This window comes from Rattus norvegicus, chromosome 5 (genome assembly GCF_021556685.1).
Source record: "Rattus norvegicus strain SHRSP/BbbUtx chromosome 5, alternate assembly SHRSP_T2T, whole genome shotgun sequence".
In the NCBI taxonomy this organism is placed as follows: Eukaryota; Metazoa; Chordata; class Mammalia; order Rodentia; family Muridae; genus Rattus; species Rattus norvegicus.
The window spans coordinates 13,298,026-13,319,487 of NC_141538.1; the positions used below are offsets into that span (position 1 = coordinate 13,298,026).

Sequence of the window (21,462 nt, forward strand, 5' to 3'; positions counted from 1 at the left end):
AGAAAATATCATGCTGAGTGAGGTAACCCAATCACAAAAAACAGAACAACACACACACACACACACACACACACACACACACACACACACACACACACGGTATGCACCCACTGATAAGTGGATATTAGCCCCAAAGCTTGGATTACTTATGATACAATCCACAGATCCCATGAAGTTCAAGAAGAAGACAACCAAAGTGCGGATGCTTCAGTCCTTCTTAGAAGGGGAAACAAAAATATTCACAGGAGGATATATGGAGACAAAGTTTGGAGCAGAGACTGAAGAAAATGCCATCCAGAGACTGCCCCACCTGGGGATCCAGCCCATACACAGCCACCAAACTCACACAATATTGCAGTTCTCAGATCTGCAATAAAAAGAAAAAAAAAGACTGAATCATGGGGAAAGCTTGTTCCAACCCAGACAATGGGGCACTCTTAGCCATTTTTAAGAAATTTGTAGCTGGCGCTGACATTAAAAGGGTTGGGGACTGTTCTTTGAGATCTTATTTTGGAATTGATCTTCAATTCTCACTACACATTAATCTCTTAGGCACCTTTTGAAATCCCTGGTGTCCAGGACTTATTCCACATCTATAATAAATGAATACAAAGAAGACTTTATCAATATGAGATGAATGTGAGGCACAGCTCCCTGGGGAGTTGGAAACAGAGAAAGCAGATGCTGACGGAGAATGAGAAGACAAGAGAGGGCAAGGATCGTAGTAGTGAGGAAGGACAAATGACTGATCTGTCTGCAGAGAAAAAGAAGTGTAGGGTTAGGTCATGAAAGAGCCTAACCGCCAAACTAAGGGGCTTGTTATTCCTTTTGAAGGCAACTAGAAATCACTAAAGACCTGCTAGCCAAAATATGGCACGGCCTGGGAGCACAAGTCTGAGGGGGTGAATGAAAGACCGCTGCCTTGAGACAGGGTTAAGTAGGATAATTCAACAGTGGTCCATTTTCTTAAAGGGAGTACATGGGTGCATGCTCAAGATCGTGTGTTCTGTAGAAATGCTTCAATATTGCATCTAATTCAAAGACAACATAGCAATACTCTTCACAAGTTAGGAAGGCAAAATTCTACTCTAATAATCATCAACGGGAAGATTTTCTCAAGACTGAACTTCTTAAGCCAATGCTTCTTAGTCAGGGAAGGAGAAACAAAATATGAATTTAAGATTAACATTTTCCTTTCCTATGGATCGAGTTAGTACAATATATACTTCTGAAAAACAGTGATGTCAACAAGAAAACAAAATTAAAGCAGGCTAAGACATTCTAAATTTGAATCACTGGGACATCAGAATGCATTTGCTAAGGAAGTCTACATAAGTATTTGAAAAAATGAGGGGACTTAAAGCTTTTTTGAAATGACAAACAATGGCTGAAGTAGAGAGCACAGGAGAAAGGACAGATGTGTGAGACAAGTTCAGGCCAGTGCCACTGGAGGAAATCACCAGCACTAACACACACACCCTGCTGGTCATTTAGGTACTTATTTAATTTTCAGTGTTCAGCCACATTAATGAAGGGAAAACAAAATAACCACAATAGACTTTTTTTTTAGTTATTAAGACCCAAGCTAGAACAAAATAAATTTCCCTTTAAAAATGTTAAGCGAAATAAGCCAGACTAATAAAGATAGATAACACAGCATCTTATAAGAGGACTATAAAAATTAATATCTTTCTGGTGTGTGTGTGTGTGTGTGTGTGTGTGTGTGTGTGTGTGTGTGTGTGTGTGTGTTTGTGTAATCCTGAAATTGTAAGGAGGATCATAAGAAGGGAGGAAGAGATTTCAAGAGAAGGAAGAATAAGGAAAACATAGTAATGGAGTCCAGTAGACATGTACATAGCAGAGGGAACTAATGGGCTGGGAGGAAAGGGATCAATCAGCAGATGGCAGGGAGAAAAGGGCTGAAAGAATACTCTGAGGGAGACTATATATATTTTTCATATATTGTGGAATATATATGTACATATGTATATATAGTATGTATAATATTTTGCAATAGTATTTTCATCTATATGAATATATAGATGTATGAAATATATGTCGATATAAAATGTAAATATATGAAATATCTATAGATGTATGAAATTTGTATAAATACTATAACGAAATACGTTTTTGTATGCTAACTTAAAAAGATAAAAAAGAATGGTCTAATCTGTCAAGTAATTTTAATAGTGATCTGACAAGTAGCTCACTCAGGAGGGAAGAATATATGTTAATTGTTGTTGAAAATAAAACCTTTTAAGTTATAATCCAGTTCCCTTTCACTAGCGATGGTTAATTTTTATTGCCTTTGAATTATCAATGAAATTCATGGTTCCCTTTTGGGGTTTTTAGTCCTGTTAATAAAAAATTTTAAATGGGTATGGAAGGAATTTCAAAAATCATTCTGTTAGAATCTCCAAGGAAAAACAATAGAACAGGCAAGCTATAAATCTCAGAAACTGAAGGCAGGAGGGAGATAAGTAAGTAGAAGAAAAAGCTACTCCACTTTGAGTGTGAGTCTAAGGAAGTCTTCACATTTAGCAAAGCAGCTACATGATATAAGGAGAAGGCACTGGGTCACCTTCAGACATAGGTTAACAAAATAAAAATTTTGAGCAAGCTTAGGTTTTTGACTAGGATCAGAGAGACGGGGGAGGGAGGGAGGAGGGGAGAAGGAAGGGGGAAGAGTTTCACACTCAGAGTTAGAATTCCAAAAAAACAGGCAGGCTTAGCAGTATGGCATGGGCAGAAGGGGCTTCTGCACATTACCAGTGCATCTTCTCAGTGAGGAAAATTATTCCTCCCATCTCCTTAGCATATCTTCAGTTGTGGTGTTCTTCTGGTGAGGTGATTGGCAGCCCCAGCTGCAGGGGACAGTCCTATGTGATGTTCTAATCTTAGGAGAGGTGAAATCAAGTCTCCACTCAGGGCCTGAGGCAAAACTCGGAATCTATTCTTTGGGTCAGGAGGAAGTAGTTTTCCATTAAAGAGACTCCACAAAGCCCCGATACCTCTACTCTTCCATATGTTATTTTAAATCCTAAGGAGAGAGAAGCTGACATTTGCTTTCATTGTATTACCAGAGAAATAAGTTAGGTCTAAAGTCAACCATGACAAAAGAATCTATCGTCCATGGCTTCCAACTCTGCTAATATCTAGGATAACTGCACAGTAACAGTGTAGGAAGAAAGGCAGAATTAAAATTTAAATATTATTTACTTGGCTGCAGATAAATTTCTTCCAATAACAAGCATCTTCATATGGAGCCTTTTTTCTCCCCATGTGAGGGGCTACCTCTTTAATGCAAACAAAGGAATATACTTTCCCTGCAATTCAATGACCCTTCCTTTAGGTGGCACTATAAGATACAACAATGATATTTCCCCTGGGGACAAGGCTATACCTTAATTACATCCCTTAACTTTTCCCAGATATTAAAACCCCAACGCCACATATTCCAAACCTCTTTTTCTTAATAATTTCATGAGACATGGCCAGAAGGGTAGTTGAGACATTAAACATTATATTATCAAAGGGAATATCATCGATAATCTAAGCTAATAAAAATGTTCACATCCCCATCATATAGCCAAAGCATTCGGCCTAATATAAAAAGAAAAGCTAAGTCAACAACAGAGGAGGTTACATACCTGAGCTTCTGATTGTACTGTTTGACCTTTTCCAGGGAGGCTGTGTTTATCTGCGCTTGAAACTCTTCCACGGAGATGTTGTCTCTATAGCAATATCCTTCCATGCTCTCCAGTGCTGCGAAACAAGTGAACAGTTTGCATGCCAACTTATAACTTAGTCACTGTGCATCTCTTCTATGCTACTAATTCTCAATATACTTAAAGTGCTGAGTATGAATACATGTGCAATAAGTAACTCCAGAAATGAATGAAAATGGGTCCTTTGCTCTCAAAACATATATATATATGTATATATATATACATATATATATATCAAACAGCTGAAAATTTATTGTTGTTGTTGTTGTTAAATAGGCAAAGGCAAGTTCTGGTTTAAACTATCCTCTATTTTTAAAGCATTTTGAATGCACTGTGGAAGACTAGACTATGCCATTCCAGAATATGCTGTTTTGGCATGAGCATTATTTTCAGCTGGTTATTTTGAGAAACTGCAGACATAGGAAGTGTTCTGAAAAAAAATGTAAAATTAAGTTTTTTGTAAAAAGAATTTATATCTTAAATGGGAGCCTACATTGTATATACCAGCACAAGGGTGTGGGGATGGGTGTCTGCATTTGCATGTACAGCCCCTTTCTGCACCATGAAGAAGAAGGGACAAAAGTGTAATAACTTCTAATCCCTCCACAAGCCACTGAGATAAATTTATACAAGAAGCCTCATCATTATTTTCCTCATGTCTTAGAGTTTCTATTGCTGCAACCAAACACCATGACCAAAAAACAAATTGAAGCGGAAAACAAAAGGGTTTAATTGTCTTACATTTCCACACTGCTGTTCATCACTGAAGGAAATCAGGACAAGAACTCCAACAGGGCAGGATCTGGAGACAGGAGCCGATCCAGAGGCCATGGGGTGGGGAGGTGTGTATTGCTTACTGGCTTGTTCATCATGGCTTGCTCAGCTTGCTTTCTTATAGAACTCTGGGCCACCAGTCATCCATAGGCTGGTGATCCCTCCCCACCCCCGACCACTAATTGCGAAACTGTGAGGCTCTTTCCTTTCTGAGGACTCAAGTTTTCATAAAGTTGACACAGAAAACTAGCCAGTACCCCATGCCATTCTTTATAATTGGTGTTTTCTCCCTATTTGTTTCCCTGGATCTGAGTACCATTGTTTTTCTTTTCTCTGTGGGATGCATTCCAGACCTGCAGTAGACGCTGAAACAAGGGATTCTTCTGAAGCCTGATTGGATTTTCACACCATACACATGCACACCCCATAATGCCCCACACCTACATACACTTTTACAATACCTTTCTCATTTTCACAAAGCACTTAATATTTTTATGTTCTGTAACTACTGCACCAGGATAATAGAAACACGGGATTATTTATCCTCATAATATTATGGACGAAGGAACTAGTTTTACTTTGTGTCTATTAGGTCAAGAGTAACATTTTCCCAGGAAGGTAGCATTTATGCCTCTCTTCAGCACATCCCAATTGCCAACATCACTAATTTTGCATGTTGGAGCCATTACTCACTAAAGTCGGAATTATTTAAGAATGAGACCCTGTATAGTCAAGGACCTGATAACTGAGGTCAATTGAGTGACTCATGGGTAAGTGACTAATACACATGTGGATATGTTGCTCAAAGGATGATCTATCATGCTCTGGTTAGATACACAACATCACACTATTCAGAATGATGTGCAATTGAAACCGTGAATCACTTATATCTCCAATTTGCCATGTAGTGTTATCAGACCACACTTGCTAGCTGGTACACAAAACCACAAAAGTGAAACCACAGAGAAGGCAGAGACCACAGTTAAGCTGGGGTCAAAGCTGAAGAAGGACACCTGTCCCTGGCTTAACACACTCCATTCTGTACATCTTTGGCCCTACTCTGGCTCCTCAACTAATTTCCTAACGCTACCACGCTCTTTGGAAGTTAGGTTAGATTCTAGCCATGACAGGACTCATAAAAAGGGATTGAACTGCACTCAAGGAGCAGCAAGCCACAAGGTACAGGAGCCTTTGCGGTGAAATCACTGCCCCAGCATTAGTTACTTTTCTGTGATTGTAACAAAGACCCTGACAAAGAACAATCAAGAGAAAAACTAGGTATTTTAGCGTATAGTTCTGAAGGAGACACAGGGTGCCATGACAGGGAAGTCACAGTAACAGAAGCATGAGGCAAGCCTGGCAGTCAAGAATCAGACTAATCACATTTAACCCCATACAGCAAGCAGACAGGGAGAAGAGGAAGTGTGGTCAGGAATAAAACTTCAGAGAAGAGACCCAACCGCCTGGTCAGGTGGGCACTCCTGAGGCTGCAGAGCGGAAGAGACCACCAACACTGCTCACACCTGCCCACATCCCTGGCCCAAGAGGAAACTGTATAAGGCCTCTGGGCTCCCGTGGGGGAGGGCCCAGAAGCGGCAGGACCCCTGCCAGAGACACCGCCGGACCCTGAAGGAAACAGACCGGATAAACAGTTCTCTGCACCCAAATCCCGTGGGAGGGAGAGCTAAACCTTCAGAGAGGCAGACAAACCTGGGAAACCAGAAGAGACTGCTCTCTGCACACACATCTCGGACGCCAGAGGAAAACACCAAAGGCCATCTGAAACCCTGGTGCACTGAAGCTCCCGGAAGAGGCGGCACAGGTATTCCTGGTTGCTGCCGCCACAGAGAGCCCGTGGGCAGCACCCCACGAGCGAACTTGAGCCTCGGGACCACAGGTAAGACCAACTTTTCTGCTGCAAGAAAGCTGCCTGGTGAACTCAAGACACAGGCCCACACGAACAGCTGAAGACCTGTAGAGAGGAAAAACTACACGCTCGAAAGCAGAACACTCTGTTCCCATAACTGGCTGAAAGAAAACAGGAAAACATGTCTACAGCACTCCTGACACACAGGCTTATAGGACAGTCTAGCCACTGTCAGAAATAGCAGAAGAAAGTAACACTAGAGATAATCTGATGGCGAGAGGCAAGCGCAGGAACCCAAGCAACAGAAACCAAGACTACTTGGCATCATCGGAGCCCAATTCTCCCACCAAAACAAACATGGAATATCCAAACACACCAGAAAAGCAAGATCTAGTTTCAAAATCATATTTGATCATGATGCTGGAGGACTTCAAGAAAGATGTGAAGAACTCCCTTAGGGAAACACAGGAAAACATTAATAAACAAGTAGAAGCCTACAGAGAGGAATCGCAAAAATCCCTGAAAGAATTCCAGGAAAACACAATCAAACAGTTGAAGGAATTAAAAATGGAAATAGAAGCAATCAAGAAAGAACACATGGAAACAACCCTGGATATAGAAAACCAAAAGAAGAGACAAGGAGCTGTAGATACAAGCTTCACCAACAGAATACAAGAAATGGAAGAGAGAATCTCAGGAGCAGAAGATTCCATAGAAATCATTGACTCAACTGTCAAAGATAATGTAAAGCGGAAAAAGCTACTGGTCCAAAACATACAGGAAATCCAGGACTCAATGAGAAGATCAAACCTAAGGATAATAGGTATAGAAGAGAGTGAAGACTCCCAGCTCAAAGGACCAGTAAATATCTTCAACAAAATCATAGAAGAAAACTTCCCTAATCTAAAAAAAGATATACCCATAGGCATACAAGAAGCCTACAGAACTCCAAATAGATTGGACCAGAAAAGAAACACCTCCCGTCACATAATAGTCAAAACACCAAACGCACAAAATAAAGAAAGAATATTAAAAGCAGTAAGGGAAAAAGGTCAAGTAACATATAAAGGCAGACATATCAGAATCACACCAGAATTCTCGCCAGAAACTATGAAGGCCAGAAGATCCTGGACTGATGTCATACAGACCCTAAGAGAACACAAATGCCAGCCCAGGTTACTGTATCCTGCAAAACTCTCAATTAACATAGATGGAGAAACCAAGATATTCCATGACAAAACCAAATTTACACAATATCTTTCTACAAATCCAGCACTACAAAGGATAATAAATGGTAAAGCCCAACATAAGGGGGCAAGCTATAACCTAGAAGAAGCAAGAAACTAATCGTCTTGGCAACAAAACAAAGAGAATGAAAGCACACAAACATAACCTCACATCCAAATATGAATATAAAGGGAAGCAATAATCACTATTCCTTAATATCTCTCAATATCAATGGCCTCAACTCCCCAATAAAAAGACATAGATTAACAAACTGGATACGCAACGAGGACCCTGCATTCTGCTGCCTACAGGAAACACACCTCAGAGACAAAGACAGACATTACCTCAGAGTGAAAGGTTGGAAAACAATTTTCCAAGCAAATGGTCAGAAGAAGCAAGCTGGAGTAGCCATTCTAATATCAAATAAAATCAATTTTCAATTAAAAGTCATCAAAAAAGATAAGGAAGGACACTTCATATTCATCAAAGGAAAAATCCACCAAGATGAACTCTCAATCCTAAATATCTATGCCCCAAATACAAAGGCACCTACATACATAAAAGAAACCTTACTAAAGCTCAAAACACACATTGCACCTCACACAATAATAGTGGGAGATTTCAACACCCCACTCTCATCAATGGACAGATCATGGAAACAGAAATTGAACAGAGATGTAGACAGACTAAGAGAAGTCATGAGCCAAATGGACTTAACGGATATTTATAGAACATTCTATCCTAAAGCAAAAGGATATACCTTCTTCTCAGCTCCTCATGGTACTTTCTCCAAAATTGACCATATAATTGGTCAAAAAACGGGCCTCAACAGGTACAGAAAGATAGAAATAATCCCATGCGTGCTATCGGACCACCACGGCCTAAAACTGGTCTTCAATAACAATCAAGGAAGAATGCCCACATATACGTGGAAATTGAACAATGCTCTACTCAAGAATAACCTGGTCAAGGAAGAAATAAAGAAAGAAATTAAAAACTTTTTAGAATTTAATGAAAATGAAGGTACAACATACCCAAACTTATGGGACACAATGAAAGCTGTGCTAAGAGGAAAACTCATAGCGCTGAGTGCCTGCAGAAAGAAACAGGAAAGAGCATATGTCAGCAGCTTGACAGCACACCTAAAAGCTCTAGAACAAAAAGAAGCACATACACCCAGGAGGAGTAGAAGGCAGGAAATAATCAAACTCAGAGCTGAAATCAACCAAGTAGAAACAAAAAGGACCACAGAAAGAATCAACAGAACCAAAAGTTGGTTCTTTGAGAAAATCAACAAGATAGATAAACCCTTAGCCAGACTAACGAGAGGACACAGAGAGTGCGTCCAAATTAACAAAATCAGAAATGAAAAGGGAGACATAACAACAGATTCAGAGGAAATTCAAAAAATCATCAGATCTTACTATAAAAACCTATATTCAACAAAACTTGAAAATCTTCAGGAAATGGATAATTTCCTAGACAGATACCAGGTACCGAAGTTAAATCAGGAACAGATACACCAGTTAAACAACCCCATAACTCCTAAGGAAATAGAAGCAGTCATTAAAGGTCTCCCAACCAAAAAGAGCCCAGGTCCAGACGGGTTTAGTGCAGAATTCTACCAAACCTTCATAGAAGACCTCATACCAATATTATCCAAACTATTCCACAAAATTGAAACAGATGGATCACTACCGAATACCTTCTACGAAGCCACAATTACTCTTATACCTAAACTACACAAAGACACAACAAAGAAAGAGAACTTCAGACCAATTTCCCTTATGAATATCGATGCAAAAATACTCAATAAAATTCTGGCAAACCGAATCCAAGAGCACATCAAAACAATCATCCACCATGACCAAGTAGGCTTCATCCCAGGCATGCAGGGATGGTTTAATATATGGAAAACCATCAACTTGATCCATTATATAAACAAACTGAAAGAACAAAACCACATGATCATTTCATTAGACGCTGAGAAAGCATTTGACAAAATTCAACACCCCTTCATGATAAAAGTCCTGGAGAGAATAGGAATTCAAGGCCCATACCTAAACATAGTAAAAGCCATATACAGCAAACCAGTTGCTAACATTAAACTAAATGGAGAGAAACTCGAAGCAATCCCACTAAAATCAGGGACTAGACAAGGCTGCCCACTCTCTCCCTACTTATTCAATATAGTTCTTGAAGTTCTAGCCAGAGCAATCAGACAACAAAAGGAGGTCAAGGGGATACAGATCGGAAAAGAAGAAGTCAAAATATCACTGTTTGCAGATGATATGATAGTGTATTTAAGTGATCCCAAAAGTTCCACCAGAGAACTACTAAAGCTGATAAACAACTTCAGCAAAGTGGCTGGGTATAAAATTAACTCAAATAAATCAGTAGCCTACCTCTACACAAAAGAGAAACAAGCCGAGAAAGAAATTAGGGAAACGACACCCTTCATAATAGACCCAAATAATATAAAGTACCTCGGTGTGACTTTAACCAAGCAAGTAAAAGATCTGTACAATAAGAACTACAAGACACTGAAGAAGGAAATTGAAGAAGACCTCAGAAGATGGAAAGATCTCCCATGCTCATGGATTGGCAGGATTAATATAGTAAAAATGGCCATTTTACCAAAAGCAATCTACAGATTCAATGCAATCCCCATCAAAATACCAATCCAAATCTTCAAAGAGTTAGACAGAACATTTTGCAAATTCATCTGGAATAACAAAAAACCCAGGATAGCTAAAGCTATCCTCAACAATAAAAGGACTTCAGGGGGAATCACTATCCCTGAACTCAAGCAGTATTACAGAGCAATAGTGATAAAAACTGCATGGTATTGGTACAGAGACAGACAGATAGACCAATGGAATAGAATTGAAGACCCAGAAATGAACCCACACACCTATGGTCACTTGATTTTTGACAAAGGAGCCAAACCATCAAATGGAAAAAAGATAGCATTTTCAGCAAATGGTGCTGGTTCAACTGGAGGTCAACATGTAGAAGAATGCAGATCGATCCATGCTTATCACCCTGTACAAAGCTTAAGTCCAAGTGGATCAAGGACCTCCACATCAAACCAGACAGACTCAAACTAATAGAAGAAAAACTAGGGAAGCATCTGGAACACATGGGCACTGGAAAAAATTTCCTAAACAAAACACCAATGGCTTATGCTCTAAGATCAAGAATCGACAAATGGGATCTCATAAAACTGCAAAGCTTCTGTAAGGCAAAGGACACGGTGGTTAGGACAAAACGGCAACCAACAGATTGGGAAAAGATCTTTACCAATCCTACAACAGATAGAGGCCTTATATCCAAAATATACAAAGAACTCAAGAAGTTAGACCGCAGGGAAACAAATAACCCTATTGGAAAATGGGGTTCAGAGCTAAACAAAGAATTCACAGCTGAGGAATGCCGAATGGCTGAGAAACACCTAAAGAAATGTTCAACATCTTTAGTCATAAGGGAAATGCAAATCAAAACAACCCTGAGATTTCACTTCACACCAGTGAGAATGGCTAAGATCAAAAACTCAGGGGACAACAGATGCTGGCAAGGATGTGGAGGAAGAGGAACACTCCTCCATTGTTGGTGGGATTGCAAACTGGTACAACCATTCTGGAAATCAGTCTGGAGAATCCTCAGAAAATTGGACATTGAACTGCCTGAGGATCCAGCTATACCTCTCTTGGGCATATACCCAAAAGATGCCCCAACATATAAAAAAGACACGTGCTCCACTATGTTCATTGCAGCCTTATTTATAATAGCCAGAAGCTGGAAAGAACCCAGATGCCCTTCAACAGAGGAATGGATACAGAAAATGTGGTACATCTACACAATGGAATATTACTCAGCTATCAAAAACAACGACCTTATGAAATTCATAGGCAAATGGTTGGAACTGGAAAATATCATCCTGAGTGAGCTAACCCAATCACAGAAAGACATACATGGTATGCACTCATTGATAAGTGGCTATTAGCCCAAATGCTTGAATTACCCTAGATGCCTAGAGCAAATGAAACTCAAGACGGATGAGCAAAATGTGAATGCTTCACTCCTTCTTTAAAAGGGGAACAAGAATACCCTTGGCAGGGAAGAGAGAGGCAAAGATTAAAACAGAGACTGAAGGAACACCCATTCAGAGTCTGCCCCACATGTGGCCCATACATATATAGCCACCCAATTAGACAAGATGGATGAAGCAAAGAAGTGCAGACCGACAGGAGCCGGATGTAGATCGCTCCTAAGAGACACAGCCAGAATACACCAAATACAGAGGCGAATGCCAGCAGCAAACCACTGAACTGAGAATAGGACCCCCGTTGAAGGAATCAGAGAAAGAACTGGAAGAGCTTGAAGGGTCTCGAGACTCCATATGTACAACAATGCCAAGCAACCAGAGCTTCCAGGGACTAAGCCCCTACCCAAAGAGTATACATGGACTGACCCTGGACTCTGACCTCATAGGTAGCAATGCATATCCTAGTAAGAGCACCAGTGGAAGGGGAAGCCCTGGGTCCTGCTAAGACTGAACCCCCAGTGAACTAGCCTGGTGGGGGGAGGGCGGCAATGGGGGGAGGGTTGGGAGGGGAACACCCATAAGGAAGGGGAGGGGGGAGGGGGATGTTTGCCCGGATACCGGGAAGGGGAATAACACTTGAAATGTATATAAGAAATACTCAAGTTAATAAAAAAAAATATAGAAAAAAAAAGTTAAAAAAAATGTAGAAAGTAAGAAATGGTTAAGAAAAAAAAAAAAAACTTCAGAGAAAGCCCACACCCACTGACATACCTCATCCAGCAAGTTCTACTTCCTAGAACAGTGGTTCTCAACCTTCCTAATACTGTGACCCTTTAATACAGTTCCTCATGTTTCAATGGTCCCCCTAAACATAAAATTATTTTTGTTGCAACTTCATAACTGTGATTCTACTACTATTATGAATTGTAATGTAAATATTTTGGGGGTAGAGTTTTGCCAAAGGAGTCACAAGCCATAGCTTGTTCTTTAGGATCCATTGCTGTCCTTAAAAGGCCCATAACTTTCACCAACAGTGCCAGGAACTGGAAACCATGTGTTCAAACACATGAGTCTATGGGGAACATTTTAAAATCAAATCACAACACCCCCCCACTCCAATTAAAAGCACTAATCCTTGCTGAGTTATCTCCATATAGAAAGCAGAATATTCTTTTTATATAGATTCATTTCTATTAAAAACTGTAAAATAGCAATGATAAAAGTCTAAGTGCACTTGACCAAATGTAGCCTGTCCAGATGTCTGTGGGAACTGTTTTGTGTTGAGTGATATAGGAGACAAGGCCTTGAAAGTCAGCAGCACTGTTCCCTGGGTTTGCATCATGAGTTGTATAAAGAAAGTGAGCTCATCAGCAGTCATGCCCTCATTCATTTATTTCTGTTCTCAACAGATATGGCTACTACTCCCAGTGCCTGCCCTGACTCTCTTCAATGAGCATTTGGAACCTGGAACTGTGAGCTCTAAATTCATGCCTTGACTTCACCAATGATGGGATTGTAAATGATCTTTCTTAAAACTGCTTTTATCAGCACATTTATCATAATAACAAATGAAACTAGGACATCACTGAATGCCATCAAGGCACTTCAAGATCTTGTTCACCAAAGGTAGAGGAAGTGCCTAGAAATGTTTAAAGTTGTACTTTCAGAAATCACCTAAGTCATCTATTCTGAAGACAAACACAGAGCTTTCCTGCAAAGTCCTCACCCATGTTTGCATATGTACATTCCCTCCTTCTGTTGCTGTGCATGCTTAAATCTATGCTAAACATCTCTTCCTAATAAACTCCAACTTAGAATCTTGGTATCGCATGGGTACAAGTCCCAGAATATTTCTCCTTAGTCTGCTACAAGGGGCAGCATGGAGATGCATCTACAGGTCGTGCCAGCCTCCCATTGATATCTTTTCTGATGACCAAGATGGGACAACCTCAGGAGAAGTATACTTGAGTTCCTCGACTGTTGCTCTACTCTCCTAGCTTGTTTGTTACCTTGATTTCTTTTTCTTGGAGAAAGTCAAAAGCCCCACTTGATGCTAAATGAATATAATTGGCTCTGAAGACAGGTTTTCTCCTGGAGTTACCAATATCCATTCCTGGCCCAGATAGAACGGTCTCAGAAATTCATGGAGTGAATATCACTGTAAGGTCTATTTATTAAAACCATTTCTTTTCTCCAAGAGATTGGCCAGAGACTTATTGAGAAGTGACTTTGGTGTGGCACTAAAAATGATAAGCCTTGCTAAGCAGAGCAATATAAAGCCTAAATATATTGGGAATAGCTGCTTAAAAACCATTCTCCAGTCCAGTCCTCTCTTGACCTTGGCCTACTAATTTCTAAGCTCCTAGGCTTCTCTCTTCTTCCATTTGCCCTCTTTCTTACTCCGTTTCTGTTCTGCTCTTCTCTCACTATTCCTCACATCCCCTTTCATGGCCTGGTTTATTCTGGCCATGTTCAATTTGAATTCTTTCAGATGCCTCTGGCTGTTCTCTCTTTCGTATCTACAATAAAAACCTTCTCCTCAGCAATACTTAGCATGGTCACATTTTCATTTTCATCCAGTGAAGACAATGTATACATTAGGTATAGGTATATATAAAAATAAATGTCAAAACCAAATGATTTATAGCCATGATGTGGCAGGCCAGGACATTTACAAGCTGTAACAGCTACAGCGATGGTAGCAGATGAGGTAAATTAAACTAAACTAAACTCACTCTTGGACGCCAGATAGAGGTCCTAAGTCCTCACCAAGTTCAGAGCATCTCTATAACCAGAAGAAATCAGTAGTTGATTAGCTAGAATCCAGCATGTTATTGGAACCACCAAATAACAATCGTTAAGATTTTTCACACATTAAGGCCACTAACTTCTTCAAGTTGTAGAAACAAATTAGCCTATTCATGTGTGGAGTGATTAGATCCCCAGTCTATGCCAATGGCCCTGACCTAAAAGATGAACCATCGACAGACCTATGTACGGTTTTTACAGATAGAAGCAGGTGTGTAAACCTGGGAACTGATAGACAAGAATGCGACAGTGGCTTCCAGAAGACAAGAAAGACTACATGCCTGTCTCCCAACACCTCAGCTCACAAAACTGAAGTGTTCAATTTAACTGGAACTTTCTAACTGGGAAAAATAAGTGACTCAATGTGTACGCTGATTCTACACCTGGTTTTCTAGTTCTTTATGTTCACATAGCTATATGGAAAGAAAGGAATTTTAACAGAAAAATGTTCCCAATAAATAAGGTTCTGCATTTTATTTCTTCTCTAAGCCATCTGGTGACTCACATGGGTAGCAGTGATACACAATTAGAGTTAGCAGAAGGACAATTCCCTTTTGGCATCAAGGAAATAAACTAACAGACACACGTGCCAGACAAGCAGCACTCTACCACTCTGTACATGCAAGCCCATCTTACACAGAGGCAGGAATCAGAGAAGAAATGGGATAGGAATCAAGGATGCAGATAAAAATGGCTCATGCTGAACTCGATGTGGACATAAGAATCTGTTGTCCAGAGATCAGTTGCAAATTAAGGAATTTCATGTCACTGGGAAGAGAAATATTAACTCCTTTAGTCACTCTTGCCTTTGAGGGAAAACGATTAAAGTCTATGACCAGAACCCTCAATCAGGTGTTGTGCCTTTTAGCTCTGAATTAATGCACGGGGTGAAGTCAAGTTACCACTTTACTCCATATTGTACAAAGGAGAGGTAAATCTTAGGAGATGGACAACTGGATTTTACTGAGATGTCTCTCTGTATACTCTCTAGGGTTGGCTGACATCTCTGCAGGATGGACGGACATCTACCATACTTGAATAAAAAAGAAATCAAATAAATAAGGTTAGGGCTCAGTCCTTATAATAAACTCTCTATCTCCTAGGTGTCTGTGCCTAAGAGTATCTTTTTTATACCTGCGAACCTCAGAAGACTTAAAAGGTTTCTTCAAGAAAAAAAAGCCTTAATTTGCTAAAGGAAGTTATAAACCTATTCAAAGTTGTAAACTTACGTTTTGATTTGCTTCACCAGTGTCTGTGTGGGGAGGGGCTAATACTGAAATCTGGTTCCCTAATTGTTTCTTGATTATGTCAATAAAGATGGCAGAAGCCAATCGCTGGGCACAGATAAAGAGGTGGGATTATCGGAGTTCCAGGAGGAAAAGGAGGGAGAGAGATAAAGGTCTTTTTGGCTAGGCTTTGGAGAGAGGAGCAGAAGCATGTAAGGTCTGGGGGCTACTAGAATTCTGGGGGCAGAGTTCTAATATAGGATAGCTGAAGAGTTTTGAGCAATAGATTCTTCACACAGCAGTTGTGTTATCTGGCTGATTTAAAAATATTAAGGCTGTCTGGTGTTTTCTACCTGCAGTGACTCAAGTGGGCATAGCCTCAGGGTGGTCGTTAGAGTTTTGGCAGAGAAGCTTTGAGGAGTTGGAGGAGCAGTCACAGTGCCCAGGGGTCAGAGAACCATGTGGCCATTCGCTGAGCTATGTTGTGAGTGGGACCAGTGGCAGCTTGTTCTCAGAACTGAGCTGAGAGCACAGTTCTAAGAAGATGATAGCATAGTCTCTTAAAACTACAAGTGTCCTTTCAAATACTACCACTGGTGTGACATTTACTCAATCATCACAACCTTACACTCTTCCTTTGCATCTGTTCCACAGTGTATTCTTTCCTGAAACTATTCTTATATTTTTTGCTACATTCTTAATATATAAGACTCGAGATTTTATTAATAGCCCAAAGAAGCTTACTTCTAAGCTCAAAAGTTAGCACAATATGGACACTTGAAAACCTTTGGTTACCAAGGAACTAGTGTGACAATAGATTGTTGGGAATATATACCTGAGAATTTGGGAAAGACATGTCTTAGGTCAAGATTTACATACTCAGATGGCATCTATATCACTCTCTGCTTAAGTTTTAATGGTTTACTAGCATCATTACAATGAATCTCTTGACACAAAGGTTCTGTTGTTTTCAGTGCTAATCTTATTAATTAAACACAAACATCTGCTGCATAAAATGTCATCTGTTCCTTTGATTTCAGAAGTAATCACACATTTTTTTAAATTTCAATCAAAAGATGAGATAATACTCTGGTCTTACAACTCTGGGACATTCTCTTATCCCCCTTAGATAAGCCAGTTGAGACTTCGGGTACCTGGATAGGAAGGGTCTAGGCCCAAAGTAAATCATACGTTCTAGAAAACTTTGGCCATCAACAAATATTCAAGGACCAAAGACTTACAGGAGGAAATTGAGGCAGGACAGAAGAACAGGAATTAGGGAAGCATGGAAAGAGAACCAGCCCAGTAGTCTGGCTGAAGGTTCTCAGTTAAGAAACATAGCAAAGTCCTTATAAAGCTTACGGACACAGAGATAAAACTCATTCTACAGTGACATTTGAATAAACAGCAATGAACAATGCTTATAGCCTGAGCATACATGACCATTTACGGCCTTCTTCTTTTTTTTTTTTCCAACTTCAAACCTGCAGTATTTTGAGAATCTCCCTTCTGTTAGTTTAGGGATCCATGATTTAACCTTATCATATTGTAACCATATACAAAGCATTCATTCACTTTCATTCACTGAGAATGCCCTTAGTGACTCAGAGAAGCAACTGCAAAGATCCCTCAAAGTCCCTCAAATCTTAATTATAACTATTTCTAAATATCGCTAAAACAATTAGGCACAACTCTTTCCTAAGCCCACATCTGTGTATTATTCTGTCCTTAAATGCTTAAATCTACAAAAACTTATTTTCTTAATAAATTCTAATTCTGCTCCAATCTGACTCATTCTCAAATTTCATTCTGTGTGGTTCAGTCAAGAGCCTCAACTTTACTTAAGCAGATACCTCTGTAAAGAGGTCCCCAGGTTTCTAGGGACAGTAGAGGGGAGCTACATTACTGGCCCAAATCCCACAGCCCTAGCCCTCAAGAGGCAAAAGCAGAGTAACTCAGGCCAGCCTGGGGCACACTATGAGCAAAGGGCAATGTGAACTGAATGGTAAGAATGTCTCAAAACCAACAAGATCTGAGGGTACAGCTCAGAGGGAGAGTGTTGGCCTAGTGTGCACTAGATCTGGGCTTAACTAGTACTGTGTGTATGTGTGTGTGTGTGTGTGTGTGTGTGTGTGTGTGTGTGTGTGTGTGTGTGTGCGCACACACACACACACACACATAGATACTTCATTTATATTTATATTCTGTTATTCAGTTAATTATTACTAGTGTAGCAAAAAGTGCAGATGAATTCTGTGAAATCTTAGGACAGTACTTTTACTCAAATGGTGAACTATTTTAGGTCTGGATAAAAGACATATATAACATCTCACTCATTTTAAAGATATTTTGCTTAACATAGTTTTCACTTTAATAACAGTTTTTATTAAGAGTTTCTTTTTTTTTTAATCTTTATGAGTTTTGGTTTTGCTTTTGATTTTTTTTTTTAGAAGACATGAATCATACAACAGATCGCTTCTCGGCCTTTTGGCTAAGATCAAGTGTAATCATACAACAGAGGCCAAACCAGACGTCCAAATTTCATACATGGGCTGCCAGCTGCCAGATCAGTTATGAATGCAATTTGGTCACGTGAATTCTTTTCCTTTTCTGTGGTTCGCAAGTCACAAATTCTGATTTTCGAAAGAACATTTCAAAACTGACTTTTAAAGAAAATTTATTTCCTTCTGAAGCTGCTAAATACAATACTTTGTAAACTAAATAATGAGGTATCAAGGACTAAGTTTACCTTTTATTTTTCAAAATCAGAAAGGTGACGACTAACTTGAATTGTCATTTGTTTTCTAAGCTTCTTGGATCTTGTACATGTCACATTGAAACGTCTAAAGCCTATTACTAAATTTGAAGTTTTTAATAAAAATGTAGAAGATTACAGTGGATGATTATAACCTGAACCCTGCACAGGAACCATCTTTGCGGCATCTTTTCAAATTTAGCATGTTTCTACCTCACGCTTTCAACAATAACTAGGAAAACTGTAAAAGACGCAGTAATCCCCAGGCCCTGAATAGACAGGGTAAATGCAGGCCTTCTGGGATCCAGCCTGAAACGCACACAGGGGTCCCTCCTGCTAAGGGGTGGGAAGAATCTGTTAGAAAGGTGCTACCCAGGAGGCATCGGTTCATCAACAGCCGTACTTCAATACCAACTATTCGTCCTGCTCAGAAAGCTAATGGTGAGACCCCAGTTTCTGCTCCTTTGGAACTGTGCAGTCAACAGTGGGCAGCTTCATTAACATCTGAGACACTCAGGTTCTTTGAAGGTTCGGCCTGGAAAATGTGAGTAGCTACTAATGACGGTTGTGAGAGATAAATGATAGTATTTAGAGAGTGTGCAACTTATATATGATGCAAAACAAAACTATATAAGTAAATAAGAACTTACTTTTGGAAAAATTCTAAGTTCTAGGCAACAAGCCAGATACTCCGCCAGACTTGATAATTCAATGTCTGTGATCTGTGGACTGAGGTTAAGAACACACATCTAAGCAGACAGTGTGAAAACAAGGGTTCGTGCAAGGACACTTCCTTGTGTGGCTTCAGAGCAGACAGATGGGTAGTGGGTGGGGCTTTAGCTGAACTGAGTTAATCTGAGATGTGTTCATAAGGGCCTAGTCCTGCCCTTGGAGCCTACTACAATAAGGACAATGACGCAAATAACACTGAGTATAGTTTTAATGAACACTCCTCTGTTCTTAATCACCATTTTCATTGTCTTTTGACAATAACAAATTTACATGACTATTAAAATTCATAACAACTTTTGTTAGAAACAGGAGAAATGTCTGTTTGCTAAAAGATTTAGCAAGAATTTGATGGGAAATAATAAGAGTGTAGAGAAAGAAAAACAAAAAAGATGAGTTCTATATTTAAAAATTAGATTTGTGTGGTCAAAAGGAGAAAAAAGAACAGCATTTCCTATTTTTGCTAAACAATTTGTTTTATTTATTGTTATTTAAATGAACATGACACAGAATGGTGTTCTTCAAATTAAATTTCTAATGCAAGGAAAAACAGATTAAATGTATAATAACCATGCTAACGTCAAACTTTTTCTCTTTAACATTTTCTTATCTAATTCCCTTCTTATGTATATAATATAGATCTCAAAGATTGTATTGACATACTTGGTTGAAGACATACTTAATAGCACTTAATTAAAAACAATATTTAAAACATAGCTTGAGTTCACTTGTTTTATTGCTAGCACTTTTGAATTAGAGGAAATAAAACATGCCATTTAACTAATAGTGCCAGCAGGATAAAAGGCTATGGGCCAACCTAATCAGTTTTAAAGGAAAATAAATGTTAAGACTCATAGTAATCTATGCTTCCACTTATTAGTGGAGAAAAAATTGATTTGCTGAGGTTACCTGGCGGTTCCTCAGCTGAAAGCTTTGGGGAGTAGATGAAGACAGCAGTTAGGATCCCAAGGCCCCTGGGATTAAGGCTGGTTGGCCATGGATCATCAACCAAGACCAGTGGAGGTGCATGCTCAGAGAGAGTGATCCATCTGCATAGAGCAGTCACTTATCTGCTGACTGCAGCTATCTATATGAGAAGGAAGGGATCTGTGAGGCTTTAGGATGAACTCCGAGAGTTAGGATTCTAACTTATCCCAGTAGCCAGCTTCTTGTACATGCATCTCCTCTGTGGAAGGGAAGCTGAACACAGCCCTATAAGGGCTGAGACAAAGCAGAGACTACAGAATCTCCAAGAGCTGCCAGGCCGATGCCCCATCAGAAATTGTTCATTTTCTACCTGTGTGCCTCCACCCATCAGAATACTGTCAACTTTTCCCAAGAAAGCTGAGCCATGTGATGTCTCCTTGTAGGGCAGCCTGCATCTTACTACATCATAAGCCCACAGAACTTTGTACACTGCCCTTAACCACTTTACTCCAGTTATACACACTCTAGACCTGAACAACCATGCAATGAATTAGTGTAATTAAACAAAGATTAACTAGATAATTGAAGTACTGTATAATTAAGAAAGACCAGTGGTCTTCTTACCCTGGTGGACTCAAAAACATCTAGAAAACTGCAAAATATATATATATATATATATATATATATATATATATATATATATATATATATATATCTTGTCACTTATGTACAACCTCCCAATGATTCTGTCTTAATGGCTGTGTGTTATGTGGAGCGAGCGTGGACACTTTCTAAAACCTTTCTAAGAGCACGGACACTTTTTAAAAGCTTTCTAAGGTGACCTTGGGTTGTCCCCATTGATTACTGCTGACAGTAAGTGAGTCATCAAAATAAAAACAGACATGAAAATAAATCAGCAGAAGGAGGACTGAGTATTGATTTTCTGTGTTCTGTTTGATTTTCCTCACAGTAAAGATTCAGGGACCCATCCACATTAAACTGTGTAACCTGTAAGGAACAAAGCACAACATTTCTCTGAAAGTGATCTTTAGCTTCACGCACTGTAGAAATTCTTTGTGCCAACTTTCCTGTGGTGCTATCTCTGTGTGCCTTGTCTTGTAAATCAGAACCACATTGTTTGCCTAGGTCCTGTTCTGAAGCAGTGGCTTCCTGCAATTCACATTCACCTTTGCCATTATTTACCTCCAGCCCTTGAGAGGAAGAGAGCAATATCCTTGAGTCTGTTGCCATAAGCCACGCTAAGGGCAGACACTGAAGGCTACCCATCCCCAGGATAAACGTCACATTTCCTTATTTCCCCCTATTTTCTAATAGCTAGTGAAGAGTCACGAATAACAAGAACCGCAACC

General features: G+C 39.7%; 1 protein-coding gene across 1 annotated transcript in view; it reads right to left on the minus strand.

Annotated features, from left to right (window-relative positions):
• Positions 1-21,462, minus strand: part of Prex2 (phosphatidylinositol-3,4,5-trisphosphate-dependent Rac exchange factor 2) — a 319,598-nt gene that overhangs the window by 82,574 nt on the left and 215,562 nt on the right. Inside the window, 1 exon segment of the mRNA NM_001393795.1 lies at positions 3,654-3,768. Coding sequence (NP_001380724.1) covers positions 3,654-3,768 — 115 coding nt within the window.